The sequence below is a fragment of the Opisthocomus hoazin genome, chromosome 18 (genome assembly GCF_030867145.1).
Source record: "Opisthocomus hoazin isolate bOpiHoa1 chromosome 18, bOpiHoa1.hap1, whole genome shotgun sequence".
Classification (NCBI taxonomy): Eukaryota; Metazoa; Chordata; class Aves; order Opisthocomiformes; family Opisthocomidae; genus Opisthocomus; species Opisthocomus hoazin.
In genome coordinates, this window is record NC_134431.1 from 15,586,551 (window position 1) to 15,606,466 (window position 19,916).

General features: G+C 44.0%; 1 protein-coding gene across 1 annotated transcript in view; it reads left to right on the forward strand.

The window, feature by feature from the left end:
• The window catches only part of CDH4 (cadherin 4), a 461,186-nt gene that overhangs the window by 367,663 nt on the left and 73,607 nt on the right, over nucleotides 1-19,916 (forward strand). Inside the window, exons 6-7 of the mRNA XM_075438458.1 lie at nucleotides 304-448; nucleotides 14,186-14,358. Of these exons, the coding sequence (XP_075294573.1) occupies nucleotides 304-448; nucleotides 14,186-14,358 (318 nt within the window). The remainder of the gene's footprint in view (nucleotides 1-303; nucleotides 449-14,185; nucleotides 14,359-19,916) is intronic.

A 19,916-nucleotide genomic window follows, 5' to 3' on the forward strand; every position in this document is an offset into this window, starting at 1 on the left:
AATTAAAATATAGTGATCTGTTAGCAGGGAAGGAGATAGCATCGCTACACCAGAGTTAAGGTGTTTCCACTGACAATTGCTATTTTAAAATATTATTTCAATATTATGTTAAGCCTTGAAAAGCTGCCTGTGTGTGGAGTCTAGATGGAAACCATGTCACTGCTTTCTGCTGGAATTAGATACCCGCTCAGTTCAATTTTAGGAAAGTATTTATGAGGTGAAGTCAATTCCTATAAAACATGGTTTTTCATTCTGCAACAAATCCAATTGCTGATACTATGCTTTCATTGTGCTTATTCCCAGCTCCGGGCTCATGCAGTGGATATGAATGGAAACAAGGTGGAGAATCCTATTGACCTTTACATCTATGTGATTGATATGAATGACAACAGACCGGAGTTTATAAACCAGGTCTATAATGGATCTGTTGATGAAGGCTCTAAACCAGGTACAGTCGAAAAAAAGTCTTAAAGTTATCACTAGCGTTTCAACGTTAATCTGGCACAGTGGCGTTGCCTCCTCTTGAGCCAGAGGGAATGTAGGAGAGGTTTGCTGTTGTTGGCTCTTTGCTGGAGACTGATGGAGGTGAGAACGTTCTAGCTGGTGTCTCTTTCTCTGGATGCAGAGAAAGTGCAGACTTGGGTTAGAGGGAACCTGGATCCTGGTGGTCCCTTCCTACATGTGGAATTTGCAAAAGCAAGTTTTGTAGAGTAATTCTCTGTATTGCCGTTCTCATACGCTCATTGCACGTGTACAGGGTTGTTATTTTAACTACAGAGTGCTGAAAGCCAGCCTGGTAGTGGCCTCTCACCGACCCTGCGCCTGAAATGCTGACTGCCTGCCTCCTGGATATTGAATCCAGTCATTTGCAAACTCAGTACCTGGCACCCAGTCAGACTCCAATAAAGCCTGTGTCCCAAAGCGTGGAGAAAATACTCTTATTTGGGGCCTGATGCAAACCTACTGAAGTGGCAATATTCCCGCTGAAATTGCCGCCTCATGCTCCATTCCCATGGACTTTTCTTACAGAGGGTGAAATGGGGAAAAGCACGAAGCAGAATTTCAGAAAATTGATGGGTGAAAAATTAGTGAGGGTGTAAGCCGTACGTGGAACAGAAGTGATGATTTTTACATGAACATGTTTATATGCTTGGAAAAATACAATTGTAAGGGTCTTTAATGTTTTCTTTTCAACTAGATTGTTGAAAAGATTGTTATTTCAGTGCGGTGTAAACCTGCAGTTTCCAGTATGGTAGAAGGATTGGTTTGCTTATTGCTGAGCATAACTAATATGAATGTATTCATACTTTAAACAGAAATTATACTGTGAAAACCATCACCAGTACGTTTGCAAATCTCCTGAAATTGGAGGGAGATTTTTCTAAGATAAATTTTATCCTCGGTTGTTTGCCAGCTGAGGGGTTAAATACCGCGTGACTTTGTTTTGTGTCAGCAAACATTTATCATGGCTGCTCTGCTGCCGGAGGTGTCATAGGAAGGTCTCTGGCGGCCGCGGTTTTGAACAAGGTGATTCGCAGTCGTGATTGATGGTCTCTCAGCGTTGGGAGGAGTGGGCTGCTGTGGTGACATGCAGTGGGGACAGAACGTGATGTTATTTTTGAGGAAAGAATAGGTACAGCTCCCTTCCCGATATGCTTTGGGTGGTGATGTGCCGGCTTCGCAGTGCTGATCCCGGTCCTGCTTGGCAGAGGGGACACGAGAAGCCCCTGAGCTGAGGGCTCAAATGACATCTTCCCACAGGATTTTCCAGCTTTTGTTTAAAGGCCACTTTGGGGGACATAGCAGGGCTTGAAGATTGATACAACATTTCCATAGCAAATCAAATTTCTTACATCTTAGTCTAGGACAGATCAATATTCAAAGCGTTCCCAAATGTTTTAACTAGCTCTGCTCATTTGTGTGAGAGAAGCAGTAAATTGCATGCTCTTCTTGTATGAAATCCAGATAAGCCTTTGAGCTATTAAATCAGAGTAGGATAACTTTGCCTACAAAACACTTGTGCCTCTGCTTCTACCAGGGATTTTTGGTATTCTGTATCCCAGGCTGGAGTGCTTGCCTTGAAGGCAGGTAGGTAGAAAGCAATCTGGTTTTATTCAAAAGCAATTACATTTGTCTTTGATGTGTTTGGGGTTTTTTTTTTCCCTCTTTCCTGTTTAATCGGTATTCTTTTAAAGGTTTATATTAGTATTGAATTTCTGTTCTTTGCTTTTGTAGAACCTCCTGGGAATCTGAGTATCTGAGGCCCTCATTCCATGTACTTGGCGTTAAACATGATGTTGTGTCTTTGAGAAAGTGATAGAGAGGTCACAGAGTTACTGTGGATGTCTCCGTTCTCCCCCTTTGCGTCGAAGTTGTGCATCCCTGTTTCGTGTAGAGCCAGCTTACTTAGCTAAGCTTAGATCTTGCAGAGATGCGGAAACTTTTTTATAGTTCAAGATGCTTCAGAATGTTACAATAACTAAGGAGATGCTACACCAGCCTTCACAAGAGAAAAAATGCATGGGCAGAATTCATGATCATTTGTGGCAGCGGTCGACAAATGAAAGGCTTTACATATTCTTAGAGGTGGCAGCAGAATGTGTTGAGTATTGATTCAACAGTAAGTTATGGATGTATGTGCATCTGTATATATGCATATGTGTGTATACCCATGTATAAAGTACCGACTTGCTTCGAGCAAACTAAAAAATCTTATTATATGTTACAGGAGTTCTGTGTTCATTTTCCACTGTTCATTGCTGTTGAACTATGCCTGAGGACTGAAAATGCTTCCCTGGATATCCTGTACAATTGTTATTTCTCACATCTTCCATATGCCCATTTATAATGGCTGTGATTAAAAATGCAGTGTTACTCGATTACCACAGTATCTGCAATGTTCTTAATAGTTCTGCACACCTCTTATGAGAAAAGTAGCTAGAGTGTTAGAGTATCCCAAATAAATGCTGACTCTGAGGGCAGCTACTGTGAGCAGCCAATGACTGTTTGAAGGCAGTGGGAATTTTGCCCAGATTTAAAAAAAAAAAAGAAAAAATGGACATATGGAGCTCAAGCTCTACCCATGGAAATTTTGCAGAGCAAGATCATCAAAAACACGCTGTTGAGCAGAGACTGAGCAGGGCGCAGTGACCTTGAGCTGCAGGGAGAGCCCCTGCCAGGCCTTTGCAGGATTGATAGCACAGATCCCATTCAAAGTGCGCAGGGAAGGCTCTGCGGTGCTGTCACCGCACAGCCCGGGGTACGGAGCAGCGCGGAGGCATCTGGAGGGTGCAGCAGGGTCCCCTCTGAGCAGCCGGGATGCGGTGAGCTGGAAGAGAGCACCGTGCCTCATCTCTGACCCCGCAGGACAGCTGCAAGTTGTGCCTGGCCGTGGCGGGGGACGGTGGGTGGCCAGGTAAGATGTGACCTCCTGACTCTGCACTGAGTAAGTCAAGAGGAGGTAGAATGAACCAAGAAAATGGGAATGCAGGAAGGGTTTGTACTCCAGCCTGCGCCATGGCGTGATACTGCAGGGCACTTAGCCTCCCACAGAAGAAGCAAGGTTGCTTCAGCCTAAAATACAAATATCCTTTAAAGGGGATTGTCCAAGAGCTGCAAGAGTTGGCAGCAACGTGAAGAGACTCATTAGAGGCAGTCTGATGGGGTTTGAGTGAAGGGGCTTCCCAGACTGCAGAGCACACAGACTGCCTGGGTTTCCAAGCAGCGTGCTCGCTGCGGTGCGCCAGTCACCTTGAAGCAACCCTTGACAGGAATAGGAAAGAAATCATCAAGTATTATTAATTATAATAGGTTGTTGTGGCTGGTTATAGGTTATAATAGTTTAATTGAAATAGTGTCTTACACCGTAGCATAGTGTTCTTGAAATCAGGAGCTCAGTCTTGGTGGAGTAAGGTTCTCTGCAGTGTGAACGTATGTGTCACAGCCTGGCCCCGGTACCTCCTCGAATGTGTGCTGGCCCTTAAACTGAACTGCGTTTCTTTCGCCTTTTCTGATACTCTCTAGAAAACATTTTAATGCATTTTTAGTTTATCTAGCCTAAGGTTGTGCAGCTGGACAATTTAAATGTGTAAATGCAGGCCCTTCCAAAAATGCAGGAGAGGAATAGTGATGCAGGGTTTGCTTTTCCACAGGACCATCTTTCTTCCTTGCTCCCCCCCTCCACGAGCTGTTTTGATTTAATGCGCCACTGTTTGAAAGTGTATCTTAAAAGACTGTGTTTTACTCGTGTTGAATAATGTTCTGCCTCTTTGAACTTTGCCTCTGTATGAAGAACACAGCCAAGTTTTAAAAATGCAGCTGCAGGCTCGAGCTGAAATTCCCCTGGTCCCTCCGGCAGCCTTAATCAGCAAAGTTCTCCCGGAGCTGCAGAAGTTGCCTTTCGAGCGCTGATAAAGCGGGAGGGGTTGCGCAGCCTCGCTGCCCAGCGCCGCCTGCCCTGCGAGACGCTGCTGCCCTTTCCGCGGCTCCGAGCCGTGCCCCAAGCCCCACTGCTTACGGCAGAGAGGACCTGGCCTTTGGGGTGGGCTTTTCCCCTCTGTACAACGCCAGTGACTGCCTGCCACGAGCCCAGCTCCTGCCTTGCACCGCGAGGGCTCGCAGCGTCCCCAGGGTGTCCTTGGGGAGTGCTGTTTCAGAAGTAGTTCTGCGGTTTCCAAAAGAAATAATTTGCTCCATAAGATAAAATGAAAATGCTTAAATGTAAAAGAAAAAAGGGAATTTAATCGTAAAACAAAAATGTGATGGGGAAAGATTATTTTGCTCGCTGCAGAAGCTTAGTTTTGATTCAACCACCTCAAATGGTACCTTGCAGTGAGATGTGGATGTCTTACTTAACTGAAGCGTTCAGCTCTGAAAAGGTCAATGTGAAATGCTCCGCAGTGACTCGAGTGCTTTGCTCTGGGTTGTATCTATTTTGTTTTAAACAGAAAGATTGTCGAAAATTAACACATCTCTCCAAAACAATTTGTTCCTGTCAGACTGGCCTTTTCCATTCCCATTCATCCTTTCCAGTTCACTGACTTTCTGGATGCATCTTGGTCCCTTTCGAGTCAACAACAAAAGTCCCGGAGCTTGCTCTTCAACTACGGCTTCCTCCGGCTCCTGCTTTCTCCTGGTGTTGTGTAGGCAGAATCACAGAATCACAGAATAGTAGGGGTTGGAAGGGACCTCTGTGGGTCACCCAGTCCAACCCTCCTGCCGAAGCAGGGTCACCTACAGCAGGCTGCACAGGACCTTGTCCAGGCGGGTCTTGAATATCTCCCGAGAAGGAGACTCCACAACCTCCCTGGGCAGCCTGTTCCAGTGCTCCATCACCCTCAGAGGGAAGAAGGCAGGAGGGTTTACTCCTGGCACCCTCCCTGGCAGTGTTGTGAAAGAGTGCGAAGTATGGACAGTCCTCCAAAATAAAAGAATATTAGTATTTCTTCCATGAGAAATGTTGTAATTTAAAATTTGCCCGTCTCCTCCTGACTTCATGGAAGTCTGATACAATAATTGTTGATAGCAAGCCTCGTGAAAAATGAAATAGCTGGGAGCCAAATCTATATGTGGCAAATTGAGTTAAAGAAATCTCATAAAAATAAGCAGTATCTAAAAAACCCAAGGATTTTAAAAGCCGATTATTCTACTAGTGTCCCAGTTTGTTTATTTTATTTCTATGCCAGCAGAGATTCCCTCAGAGATTAACACCATGGACTAATGCACAGATGGGGCCAGAAACTTGGAAGTCATCTGAATATTAAGAATTTAAATCTTTAGCCTCAGTGATTTGAACAGAAAGCCAATTATGAGGCTGAATTAGTTTTCAAATTAAACTACAATTTAAGGCTTGTGAAATTAATCTTTTAAGGAATATAGTTGCATTTGTACATGTGTATATATGTATATATTCATGTGGAGAATTTGGATTCTGCGTTTCTGGCTCCTCCCTCTTCTCCAGCCTGGTAGTGTGCTTCATCAAGAGGTGCCTGGTGTCTCACGGGTTGTTCTTTCCGTGAAGGAGCAGGGCGGGTGTTGCTGGGTGACAGGGGAGGAAACAGAAGCAGCAGTGCCTGAGATCTGAAGAGAGGATGCTTCATTTTTAAAATTTAATAGGACACCGAGTGAAAACCCCTTTCTTCCGTTACAAACCATTCTGAAAACGCCGTAGTGCTGCTCATCATTTAAATGTTCAAAATTCTTGTACCGGCTTGGAGGTAAATCAACTTTCGTACTCTTTTTTTTAGGGAAGTCCCAATTCAGCAGAGCACTGGGAAGGTCCCGGTTCACCAGAGCACCTTGACAGGTTCCTGGACCTGGGCTGACCCGGCTGCTGGCGGGGACGTGGCGCAGGGAGGCCCGGGTCTGTACCAGGTGCCCGCTCCTCTTGGTAGCACTGGAAGCTAGAAATAACGTAAAAGCCATATGTGTCAGAGAGATCACGTGAAGGTAAAATCTTCAAGAGCCAGAGTAGGTCTCGAGATTCTTTCGTTTGTCCTGGAGCTCTTCACAGGCTGGGTGTGTTACTGGGGGGTTCCTCACAAGCCGAAGCATCAGCATCAGTGCAGTGCCATCCTCTGCAGCATGGGCAGGTGCTGCTCTTACCCTTACACTTTGTATTGTATTAAAAACGGCTTTGTCTGACCGGGCTCTATTCTCTCACACATTGCACACAGACTTAGGATACGCAATATGCTTTTTTAGGTTCTTTTGCTCAGCCAAGCACAATTTTAAGATAAGAAATTGTTTTTTTCTGCAGACGCATGTGGTAGTGCTTTCCGTTTTGTTTCAAGGTGAGTGGTTATGAAATCTGTGCTCTTAATTTCCTTTTCAGAAGCATCCAGTCCCAAGAGCAAGGAAGTGAATTATAGGACTGTAGGTGAGAAAAAAATGCAAATCCCCAGACTGATGATTTTCCCCTCCGGAAAAAATGGCCAAGTTGATATAAAGAAAAAAAATGTGGAAGTCATAGGTTCTGAGACCACTCTAGAAGGGAGTTACAACACTGCAATAGTTCACTCTCTGCCTCCTTTTCATCAGCAGTTACAAATAACATAATATTGTATATGTTATAGTATTTACAATATGTATTACATCATATATTACATTAGACTACATTATATTATATTATGTTATGTTATAGTAGATTGTATTACATTATACTACAATGTCAAAAGTCAAGGATTGGATTCCAGCCTTGTGGAAGGTGCGTTAAGCCCCAGGTTTTGTGCAGCCAGCTCTGCATGATTTCACTAGTTGCATCTGCCTTCAGTTAAGCATGAAACCTAGCCATACTTTGAAGCGTAGCTTGGCGTTGGCATTCAGGATATCTTGTCCTAAGCCACGCTTTCTCCATTTTTTAAATTAACCTCTGGGAGTCGAGAGGGAGCAGGAGCTCAGCCGAGCTGAGGCTCATCGGTTTATGCAGTCAGAACTATTTGTGCAGAGGCTGAAAGCGCTTCTGCCCATCTTGAAGTTTTACTCCTGTTATTTCTCTGCGGTCCGCGGGGTCTCAGTAGGCTGCAGGCTGCTCTAACAGAGCGATCTTCAAATCTGGGTGTGCCCATGTGTATGCTGCATTCAGTGCATCTGTTCATTTTCTCTCTGGAGATATTTATTTCATTTTTAACAGTAAGAAAGTATTATTCCAGTTCTGGGTGACAGCAGCCTCTCACTCAGTCATGTCTCCAGCCCCACTTGCTCTTTTTATTCTCATTAGGTTGGCTCTTGCCTTGTTTGAGGCTGAGAATCTGATGTCTGCGCTAATTAGGAAGTGGCATCCTTTATGAATTAGTTTAGCTGCTTGAAAGGTCAAAATTTGCCAATGATTACAAAAATAGTAGTGAAAGAGAATGACAGTAGCTATCAGTTATGACTGAAGGAATATTGTTCAGAAGGATAAGTGCTGTTTTTATTTAGTTTTCTATCTAGAGCCATGTGGGATGCAGTTTAATTTAAGTATATTTGCAATTTATTACATCTGCAGTAGAGTTTCAGGCACTTCTGTCATCTTGATGTCTTGCACACATTCCTGTCTACCTACATAACTCCACTCAGCACCTCTGGTGAGTCGGCTCCCCATTTTTCATTTGAATCCCTTAACAATGAGTATGCAAAAAGTGCTTCAGATCCCCTACTGAATGCGTTTTATTTTTTAACTTGAGGGTACAGGTTTGTTTGCTGAGATGTTTTAGTATTTAACACTACAGCAGTTCTCCAAATACCATACTCAAATTCATACTTGCTGGCAAGGTAAATCCACCCATGAGGAGCTCCGTGCCGTGCCATTTAGACCGCTACTGGTACCCCAGGTAGGGCGAGTAAAACTGCCTTGGGATCACTCCGTGGCGTTGCAACCTGCAGCCCCCTCCCGCGCCTCGCCTCCCAGTGTTCAAAATGGAAGAATATTGTTAGTTTTATTGATCAATCAAAAAGACAAGTAGCACAGGCACACTTCGGCGTGTTTGTTGGTAAGAAAGGTCACATTTTATGTAGGGAAGCTGTATCCTAGTAATTATGTGTATAGCTGTACTCTGAGGACACATTCGGGATCTCATTGTACTTCTCATTGTAACTTGGTTTTGACGCCTTTGCCTTTCTGGTGGGCTGTCTTCCTCTTCCGGAGACCTTGTTGCGATGAACGGAGTCGCTTCAAGGGTGAAGCGTTCCTGTTCTGAGTAGGGGCATGAGATTCCCGTCCTCTGTGGAAACTCTTCTGAATGGCGAATTTTATGTTTAGGAAATGTTATTTTTACACCGCTTTTCAGTATTTATTCTTCCCATCAACAATTCCTGTCTTCTCTCTGTCTAACATCGGATGCAGAGTATTCACTAAGTGAGCTTTCCAATTTGGGGGAAAAAAATTAGGAGGAAGGGGAGGTTTCCATTAGTACAAAGCCATTATTAACTTGGGTTAATGAAGATCTAATGTAATATGGCCATCACCACATGTCTGCACATAATGATTCAATCTTTTTCTATGGGAGAATGATTAAATTAAGTAACTTGTAGGTCAAAATTAGACTGAGAAGGTTAACCAACCTTTAATGATTCTGCGACCATTTACCAGCCATTAAAAAACATAAACTGTAAGATAAAGCTGAATAGAGAATCGGCATTATAAGCAAAAACTGGATGAAGTTTTAGCTTTTTCTGTTTATATTGCATGAGTAGACAGACAGGATTGTGTATTTTTATAGTGATATGTGGTATAAAGGGCAAAGTGAGAGAGTTTTTTTATCTTTTTCTTATTTGGATTCCTGATAAGTGCCTATTAGCTCTTTCTTTTAACATGCATTACATCTAACTAATGGATATCAAACCAGCTTAGAAAAATGGTAATTATAAAGCAGTTGTAACAAAGACTTTGGGAGCACAACTGTGTTAAGATATTGTTTGTATGCCTTAAAACCGTGAAAGCTCAGTCTTTACGGAGAAATTAAGTTGCAGAGATGGGAGAGTGGAGATTGCGGACAACGTGATGTGAATTAGCAGTCATTGGCATGCTTTGGGACCTAGAAAGAGTTGAGCTGATTCTCAGATTCCAGCATGATTTGGAGGGGACGTTTGTTTACAACTGTGTGCTTATGTGCTTACGCATACACAGGGCAGCTAGCTTTCTTGTTTTACTTCTTTTTTTACTTAACATGTACAGATCAAATGAGATATAGTGAACCTAACAAAATCTTTTTGCAGTCTTCTATAAGCAGATGCAATTAATTTTAAAATGCATAAACAAAACTGAATATACAGGTAAAAATCATCTCTATTTGTTTCCATCCCCCCAGATTCTGTAAGGCATTATTTTGCCTATTGTTTAAAAAGCTTAATTAATCTAATGGGAGTATTTTCTGGAAGGGGTGTTTTCAAGCATCCTTCTCATGTGTCTTGTCGATTATTAGAGTGAAACAAAAATATCTCGTGTGTCAAAATAACATCTAGGAGATTGCGGTCTCAGGAAAGCAAAGGGAATGAATTGTTGCAGATTCTTGGGGTCTTGCCTTTTATTGATAGATCTTGTTTGTCATGCCATACATTAATTTTAACTCAGGTGATGTATGAACGTGGCACATTAGTTAATGAAAGCTAATGCACAGTAATGTTGTCATCACTAGCTGTGCATGATAATTCAATCTGCTGCTCGGAAGAGCTGTTCAACATGCAACAAATCTGATTTAATATTGACATGATGTACTACGTTAGGTATTTTATTTAACGTACCATGTGCCTGATTTGATGAGAAATGTTTTTCTTTCAACAGGTTGTCTACCTGAGTTAGTAGGCCAGGTGTGTCATTTAATACAGTTACATCGAACACCGTCTGGACTGGGTATTCGTTATGTGATACACTGAGCAGACTGGGGCAAATTCCCGAGTTTTGGCGCTTCATGCATTCGTTTAATGTTGTCAGCGGGCTGGAGAGCAAGCCCTTCAGAGCAGAAAAATAAAGCAAATGCTTCTCTCACTGACTGAGCACGTAAAGTCCTTCTTGCCCTGTTTATACCCCTTTCTCGTAGCTCCATCACCACTGGCAGGGTCTGCCCCACAAATGGGAGAGTGCAGCGTAGGGCTCTTAAGTGTGGCCTGGAGGGGTTTGCCCAGCGTTTCTGGTCTGTGGTAACTGCTTGCAGTCTCTGTTTGGGTAGGATATAGGGATTTAAAGATGCTGTGGTTAATGCTTTGATTTCCACGAAACGCGTGCACGCATCCTGCAGGCCACATTGGGCAGTCTGTACTTTTTCACTTAAACCCTAACAACAGCAGCCTCAATCCTCAAGCGTGTAAGAACCATGCAGTCTGCCACTGTATATTTGCCTAATTTGTGTAGTAATGGGGGCTGGATATGGGGATATATTTCCTTTATTTTAATATAAAGCATACGAAGATATATCCTCATGCATAGGACACAGAAACATGACATTGTTTACTTTTATAGCAGGTAAATCATCACCAACAATCTTAGTAGAGTGGAATACTTTATATAGCACCCAGAAGATGTCAGACACTGTAGCAGTATATATCCGCATGGCTCTGTTGAATATTCTTGTGCACAGATATATGTGTTTATGTCATTCACTGCAGCACACAGGTATCTAGACGATACATCTTGCTTAAAGACAGACTAAATGTACAGAAAACTGAGTGGAAGGTAGACGGGGGTGTAGGATACACCAGCTGATCACCTGGGAGCGGTACCCTCAGCATGGGTAACAGGAGATGCCGTCACACTCTTACTCTTGGGTCGACGGTGCCAGGTGGGAAATATGTGTGCACAGGGATGGGAGCGGACGTATCAGCCACCATCCAGACTGCGGAGAAGAAGTAATTTGCAGCCGGTTTGCAGCAGACTGTGGTCAGACAGGCAGCCCCAGGGAGCAGCGGAGAGCCGGGGAAGGAAGCGGCTGCTGCAATTTCATCATGTGCTGCAGAGTGCTGCAGCCACACAGGGCCCTTTGCAGAGGACGCTTTATTAAGTTACGAGTTAGTAATTAATGCCAAGTTCCTCTCTTTATTTGCTCTGTGGTTGAGTTTCGTAATGGAAATTAAAGACATCAGATAGGGCGCAGATTGCCTCTTGAAATACAGCTTCCTAGTGCTCAGTTGATGACTTTAGAGAGGTTTCTCCAGTCCCATCTCCCTTTATGGGGATGTAGGTCAAACATTGTTGAAATAGTCCATTTTTCTAGAGCAAATGTGCTCAGTCCAATGTTGCACTGCAGGAGAGAAGCCAAAAGATCAGGGAAGGAGTGAAGGAGACCTACTATACACCGCATCCAGAGTAGAGCTGTCGTCAGCTGACCCCGTGCCCACCACAGCTGCAGCCAGTTGGGTGCTCCAGCCAAGCTGGGAGCTCACCATCTCCCCCATGTCCTGGTTTCTTTTGGAACTCACAGTGCAGTCCGAGAGATCCCAGGTGAGGAGGGATGAGAATTGCAGGGTGCTCTCATCTGAACTTAGTAGCCCCGATAACTTTCCTTTCTGAGTTGTTTCTTGCATTACAAGTGAATCACGAAATACCACCCGTTTTTTGGAATATGTCCTAAGACTGCACATCTCCTAAAATAGATTCTGTTTTCTTCTTCCACTTCTGTTTTCATTAGCCCCAGGTTTTGACATTCTGTTCTGAGATATTTTCAGTATAGAATACATTAAGATAACATAAATTCCAAATCAGACATCTCATTTGGCATATTTCCTATTTAAATTTCTCCTGTAGATTTCCCCTGTACTTATCTAAGTTGGCTTCTTTATTTGTATCAGGTGTCTCATGATAACTGGTTTTGCAAAAGAGCAACAAAAGAATGGTTGTAGAGAAAGGAGAAAATTCATTGCTTGCACAGCCCTGTTTCAATTCAGCGTTCCTTCCCACTCCTGAAGTTTATTGATCAGAAAAATGTTCAAGTTGTTTAATAGTTTGTTTTCATTTCACAAATGCGAATCTGGATTATTGCAGAAAGATAGGAATGTATTCATCATTAGAATTTGCTTTACACATTCATTTATTTTTTAATCTATAATTCTTATTGAACTAAGAAAACTCACAGGGATACGTATCACCGCAGAGAACAAAAAGATACTGATTGAGCCGGATGGAAGGAGATCAGCAAGGCACTTTCCACAGTGCAAAAATACAAACTTATGAGGCCACTTCTTGCTAGTACTGAGAAATGTGATTTTCCCGAAGTTGGACAGGATGCTGGGGGAATTGCCTGTGTGCCGAGTGACTTAAAGACACTTGGCTAGCGTGCACAATTTGGGCGTGCTGCAGCCGTTGGTAGATCTGCCCATTTCGAGCATGGGCTGTGTTTTTAAACTGTCTTGCATACAGATGCAGGCTCCCTAGCTCTCTGATTTCTCTGAACTGGAAGCTTGGTAGCTTTGTGACCAAGCTGGGGATCTGGGCTTATTGGATGGGACACGGTGCTGTGCTGATGTAGCTGCAGGTCCTCAGGTTTGCCAGTGGCTCTCATCTAACCAAGCGAGCAGAACGAGCTCAGCTCTTTTTGTAAAGCAGCATGTGGCTCCATCTTGATTCAGCTTAGGTTCTTGTTGGGACCACTTCGCATCTCCTCCAGCACGGCAGGCACATAAGTTTGTTCATCTGTTCAGAGTTCCCGAATGAGCAGTGTTCAGGCGGTACCTTCCATCTTTCCATTGATACTGTTGGGTTTTGATGGTCATTAAACGAGGCTGTGTCTGGTTTCGCTGTCTCTCTTTGCCTCCCACTCCTTTCAGGTCTCATATCATTAGATTCATCCACTGTTGCGGATTGCGTTTTGTAAGCAGTATGTGTCTGCCCTTTTAGTCGTTCTCTCCTACCAATGTAACAAGCATAAAGCTGGGCCCCATGAGCTCTGGGGGGTCACAGGACCATGCAGCTGCAGGAGTCCATCCAATCAAGTAACATCTTTTACCCTCATAATGATAATTTCCCACTTTAGCAAAACACCCTGCTGCCAAACTCCAGTGATAATGAGCCTGTCAGTGCATCAGTGCGCTCCCAACAGTATCTAGAAAGTAGGGATTTTTTTTTTTTGCAAGGCAAATGAAGACACTGATGATTAGCAAGAAACAAACCAATGATTCAATACATCGCTGGCCACACATACCAAATCATTGATTTTTTTGTCCTGCTGGGCAGCAGCTGTTCCATTTGCTCTGCAGAAATGTATTTTTTTCTCCAGAAGGGGCCAGAAAGGTGGACGTTTCTCCAAGAACTGGAGGCAGAGGCTGTTGCTTGTTGCACTGGTCATGGGCACGTTGATGGGATCCTTCTGAAGCTGCTGAGAACTCTGATGGGCTTTCCACTATTAAACTCCACTTTTGAATGCCTGTTAATGCAGTGATTAGATGGAAAGGAAAACCTCCTGTGAGAATCTATAAGAAATTGCAGGACAAAAAATGCTGCCCTAAAACTTACAATCACTGGAAGAATTAGAAGTTAATCATAGATATCCTCATATGACTTCTCACTGTATACCAGTTACGTGTAATCAGTATCCTTACAGTTCATCTAGTCTCAGCAGTGTTGCTATTTTCATAATCCTTGCCTTGCCTAGCTGGCTGGATTGCAATGGGGTGTCTACTCCGCAGCATTTCTGACTAAAATGCACGACCCCGAGTCAGTGGGACTGCAGTCTGCTCTGCAGTGAGGTAGTCCTGATATCTTGTCTTCTCTTCTTCCAAGGTACCTACGTGATGACAGTGACGGCAAATGATGCAGATGATAGTACCACAGCGAACGGGATGGTGAGATACCGAATTGTGACTCAGACCCCACAGAGCCCGTCGCAAAATATGTTTACTATTAACAGCGAGACGGGAGACATTGTCACTGTGGCTGCTGGACTTGACAGAGAGGTGAGTTTAAAAGCCATCATACCAGGTTTCCTGACAAAGTCCAAATCCTATCTTGAATACAAAGCCTCTAAAAGTTTGAGTTGCAGAGTGGAGATCGTGGTCTTTGCTTCTGCAGCGACTGTGGGGCATCGTGGCTTTGATGTGATATTTTTGTCTTAATCCGTATCAGTCGATGAAACCCTGAGAGAATCTTCAAACTCGTGAAGTTGATATTTTCCTTGCATAAATTTGTACAACTCAAAGATGTAGAAAATACTGCAGAAGGACCAAGGGGATGAATAAAGTGGCATGTGTCCCCGTCCGTTGGGAGACAGATAAAGGCCGTACAACTGTAGCCCTTTCTGGACCTGTCTTGCTTAGTTCTTTGCGTGTTGTCGTTGGAAGCCTGTACTCAACACACTTTGCGTGTTTCGTGATGGCATCCTTGTGTCATTTCCAAACTAGGAAAATGTCTGCCAGTGATTCTGGCTTTGTGTGAGGCTCTGCCTTTAGTACCTCTTCTGTCTATTTCGCAATCTACAGCTTTTCCAAATGCAGAAGCATACTCTGCTAGTGTAAGCTATGTAGTATCATACTCAGAGCTCTGCCTTCCCTAGTTGTGAGTATAGGTCAAGGAGAAAGCATTTATACTTCATGCGTTAAAGAAAATACCAGCATAGCATCAGTGGTGGGTTGGAGTGACCTGGGAAGGAGGGGATGGGGATGAAAGGGGAGGAGGAACTTAAGTTCTGTTTTTTTCCCCATTACACTGTGCGGTTCATGAAGTATCACCTGTCCAGTGCACTTGGGAGATCTTAATCAACTTGTAAGTGATGGGAAAGATCGTTTGTTCATTCAGCAGCCAGCCACAGACAGTATGGCTAAGCAGCAAACATGAAAGTAAGGACTTTCATAGTCTTAGGCTCAGGTGTTTAAGTTCAGGCAGTCCCCAGAGATAACAAGTCCGGGGAGATCTACTTTGAGAGAGCCCAACATGCTGCATTTCTGAGAAGGCACCAGAATCTGGTTTTGTTCTGCCTTTCCCTCCTTCCCTCCTGCGTGACTGATGGCAGGGAGGGAACAAGCAAGAAGTGGCTCACGCGGGCTGGTGCAGGGGTTTCCTGCCTGGGACACCAAACCCAGGGCGGTGACAACCTCCAACACCTCAGGGATATTTTTTCCTTTCCACATCAGCCCCAATGGAACTCTTTCACTCTTTTGGCCCTGCTGCAGAGCACTCGGCCCAACGGGCACTGCTCTGCTGGGGTTTGTGCCCGTTCCATTCACGCACTTGGGGCCAGTCTGGTGCTTCAGAGCTGCCCGGCGGCTCTGGGAGGAATCCCAAGCACGGCTGCGGATAAAAGCCCCGGCAGCAGCTCAGCAGCAAGCAGAGTGCCCAGGGCAGCCAGTGGGACCAGTCCAGGGAGCAGGGCTGCCGGCTGGAAGCGGTGTGGGTTTGGGGCTTGCCCAAGGCGCAGTTTGAGGGCAAGATGCCCCGGGAGTAGATGCTGTGTGAAAGAGCTTTCCAAGGAGAAGGTCGGGTGAGCAGAGAGCTTTCCAGATGTGACGACAAGAAGCAGAGCTGGGGGAGCAGGAGGAGCACCAGAGCCTGCTCCTTCCCACCTGACGTGGCAGACTTTGCAAGCACAACCTAGGGTGGATTTGACCTTTCCCTACTCTTTTTATGTAGAGAACTGGAGAGTTAGCCGAATCCTAAGCAGGCAGATTGTCCTAGGCAATGCTGAAGCTTGCAGCGTGCTCACAGTCGAAGAGGAGAAACGAGTGCTGTAGAGATTGCTGGCAGCCCTTGGGGGGACGGTGGCAGAGTACTCGGAGGAGGGATCTGAATTCTGGCAGGAAAATGCTGATTTTATGGAAATGACACAACTATTATTGCCCCCTTGACATCAGTGGGGGCCAGCATTTGAATGTAGGGCTTTACGGGTAGAGAAAGGTCATCCGTTTATATTAATTTCAGAGACATAGATTGGGATAGCTTGGTGGGAGAGAGGTTTTAATCTTAGCAAATCAGATGAAAAAAGAGGCAGGTGATAATTAGGGGGAAAGGCTAAGGCAGAAGAGTCATCTTTTTTCAGATTTATCTCATTGCATCTGAAGTATTTTAAAAACTTCAAGGGGAACCGTATGCTTCATGTTAGTTGCCCTGTTGCGCTGGGTCTGGGAAATCAAGGCAAGCTGGCACGCTGTGTATGGAAATACAGTGTTGAGTGTCCCAAGCTGAGTACCAGGTGGGTCAAGGGACACATGGAGCAAGGCAGAACAACCAGCTCTGGGCACAATCCTGGGGCTGCCCTGAAGCAACGGGACATGCTTATTCCCAGCGCTCTCTGCTGCGTTTCAGGATTACATCTGGAACTGGCAGAAGTTTCTGGTTTATTAACATAAAATTGTATTAGGTCTAAATTGAAAAATGTGTTTAAGCGCTCCCATAACTGTACCACAGATTGTTTTTTTGTTTTTGTTTGTTTTTCCTGAAATCTTGAGAAAGCTATTAGAGGAGTAAATTTGGTTTTGCTGCTGACATTTTCTTGTTGTTAGGAAAAGAAGCTGAAGAGCAGTATTGGGAATGCAGATTTGTGTAAATTAAAATGTTAACAAATCTGACCTATTCAGCTGAAACTACTACGACCAAGATAAATTCCCTGGATACCAGTTATTTCTCCAGAAGCTTATTGACACATTTATCGGTGCCTATGACACTGTTATGTGAAGCTGTATTGAAACAGAACCAGGTTTTCAGTCTCCGCTGGACCCATCTACTTTGCTCCTGCCATGCAAAGGCGCCTCAAAGCAGGTGTGAAAATAACTGTCAAAGCTGTTCCGTATCTGAGAGACAGGCCCGTGTTCCAGATCCAGCAGCTGTCTGTCAGAGGGGAGAAAAGTCACTTCAGAGCTGCTGTTTCTAGCTCAGCATTTCTGTTGCATGCTCATTAAATGAGACTTCCCGATGCTCTCAGCATCTCCACTTACATATTGGTTCTTTACTGGTTTCTTACATTACCCTCAATTCATGAAATGTCCAAGAAACTGGGCAAAGCTTTCCAGCTTGTTTTGTGTCCTGAGAATTGTTTTGATTAACCTGCAAAAAACCTATTTTAAGACAAATTCATGTCATTTGCTGCGGTTTCTAAACCCTCATTTCCATAAACCAAGGAGGAAATTAAAAACTCAGCCTCTCAAATTGTGCTGGTCTCTCTAAATGTGTCTGACATTGAAGATAGCAAAATGAAAAGCCAAGGTATTAAAATATTGATGGCTTTAAAGTTATCTTACCTGGTTCCCATTAATCGGGATGTAAATATGGTTACAATGTTCTGTGTCCATTCACTCATTACGACTGCGCTTAATTGAATGGATCCCCAAGGAAGATAAAGATAATTGCACTGCACTTCATAAAAATTATTAAAGGAGGACGCTTTAGCAACAGCCTGATTTAAGCTCCCGGATGCCTAAGGGTGAGAAATGCCAAAGGTGGAACAAAGGAATGTCTGTCCCTTGAACTAATAGGGAAAATGATAGGGATTTAGAGTGTGCCAGAGGTTCAAAGGTGCATCCAGACAGCCAGGCTTAGATGAAAAGGTTAAAAGCAGATATTTGCTGTAATACAGGAAAACGTCAGGGAAATGTAGGAAGTCTGGAGCTGATTTAATGAAACTAGGAGGGAAAGAGCAAATAGAGGTGGGAGCACAAAATGTGTGGATTAATAGGGAAGGCTATGAATGCGTGAGATGGACAGGTTGTAACAAAGTTCAGGGGGTAGGAGGGGACCATGCTAGCTTATTTAATTTATGGCAGGCTGCTGCAGAAATGGGTGGAGCTACTAGGAGATGCTACCCAGCGGATAGCTTAATTCAGCCGTGCATCTGAATTCCAAATTTCATTGCTCTTGGGTTTTTTTCCACTAGGAAAAAAATAACAAGAGGTAAAAAAGGGTCAGCTGTCTCCAGCTGAGGCTTGGGAACAGGTGGAACATTCATATTTCTGTTTTCCTTTCTGAAAAGTAACATTTATCCGTATAGCCGTGCAAAAGGGACCAGATCTGTTCTACGTGTTAGCTCATTTTGTCCATGGCCGCTCACGCTGGCATCCCAGGCGGGGATGGAGCCCAGACTGCGGGTCTGATGCTGAGCTCCTGGTGCAGTAATTCAACCCCGTCAGCTCTTTGGATTTCTCTGGTGGCAGAATATCTGTCTCAGTAGCACAGTAAACCTGCGCTGGGGCTATAGTATAGGCAATATCATCCTCTGAAGAGCTTTCCCTAAATATTTTATGAACATGGACTTTGAGCAAGCAGGAGGAAAAAAAAAGAAATGAGAGGAAAGGAGCTGGTTGATCCCACACTCTGCTGGCAGGCCAATAAATGTTGAGACATCTCAAATGTCATCCAGGCTTATTTGAGATAATAAGTATTTCGGCTCTGCATTGCTTGTAGTGTAATGTGGCTAACTTCTTGAGATCTCCTTTCGGAAGGAGTCCCTTCCCGGCACATTTGTCTTGTGTTGAAGAAATGAGGAAAGTCAGGAGCTCAGAGTTGCTTCTTCCGAATTTCTATATGTTTGTGTTTTTTTAAAAAGTGATTGGAGCTCTGCTGCTGCAAATGCTTTTAAAAATACATGAAATCCGATTCTATGATTACTACACTTGGCTTTCCGAAAACGTGATGTTGCTAGTCTTTCTCAAGTGAGTGAAAGATAAAAGGGAGAGCCTGCCAACAACTGAGTGAGTAGCTTATTTTATTTATGAATGAAATGGCAGGATTTTTGTGGGGAAGAGGAAAAGTTCTTCTTATTGGCAGAGACAGTTGATTTCTTTTCCAACACTCTGATTTTGGTGCAACTAGACATTTCTGATAGAGCAGACATTTGAAATGTTATGTTAAAAAAAAAAAAAACAACATACTGTGCACCTCCAAAAACTAAACGGGGATTGGTCTTCACCATCTGTAGTAACTATTTTGGGTGCATTTATCTCCAGGTCATTGCTGTAGCTTTTCAAAACCTCCTTGTTACTTCATTTCAGATGTTGGCCGGGAGTAAACAGGGCATTGCACTGGTGATAGGAATTAGTTCAGCCATGGAGACTGCTATAATTTATCCTTTGTGAAACAGTCCTGTAGATAGCAATTCACTAGTTTGAGATTACCCAAATGGTTTTAATCTAGGCCTGTCTCTTCCAGCCAGCCGATACTCTTAGTGTAGCCAGCAGGTCACAAAGGCTGAGCCTTGCTTTCTGAGCCAAGAAACTTTCCTCTGACAGGAGTGTCCAGCAGCTTTCAATCCTGTTTCCACCCCTAGAATATAACAAAAGGAATGTATTCTGTTGTAAATTATCATCACCTGTGTTAATTATTTCCCCTCACTGCATATCAATGCGGCGTTCTGCAAAACTGTGCTTCCTCCTCTGAGCGGGGCTGGAGAACATCTGCTGCAGCGTGAGGCTGGAGGACCCCGACACGATACAAGCGATACAGGAGTGAATCAGTCGTGTATATGTACTGACAAAATACAAAGAATGAGGGAAAGTGACATCAAAATGGCTTGACTGCATCCTAAGAGTTT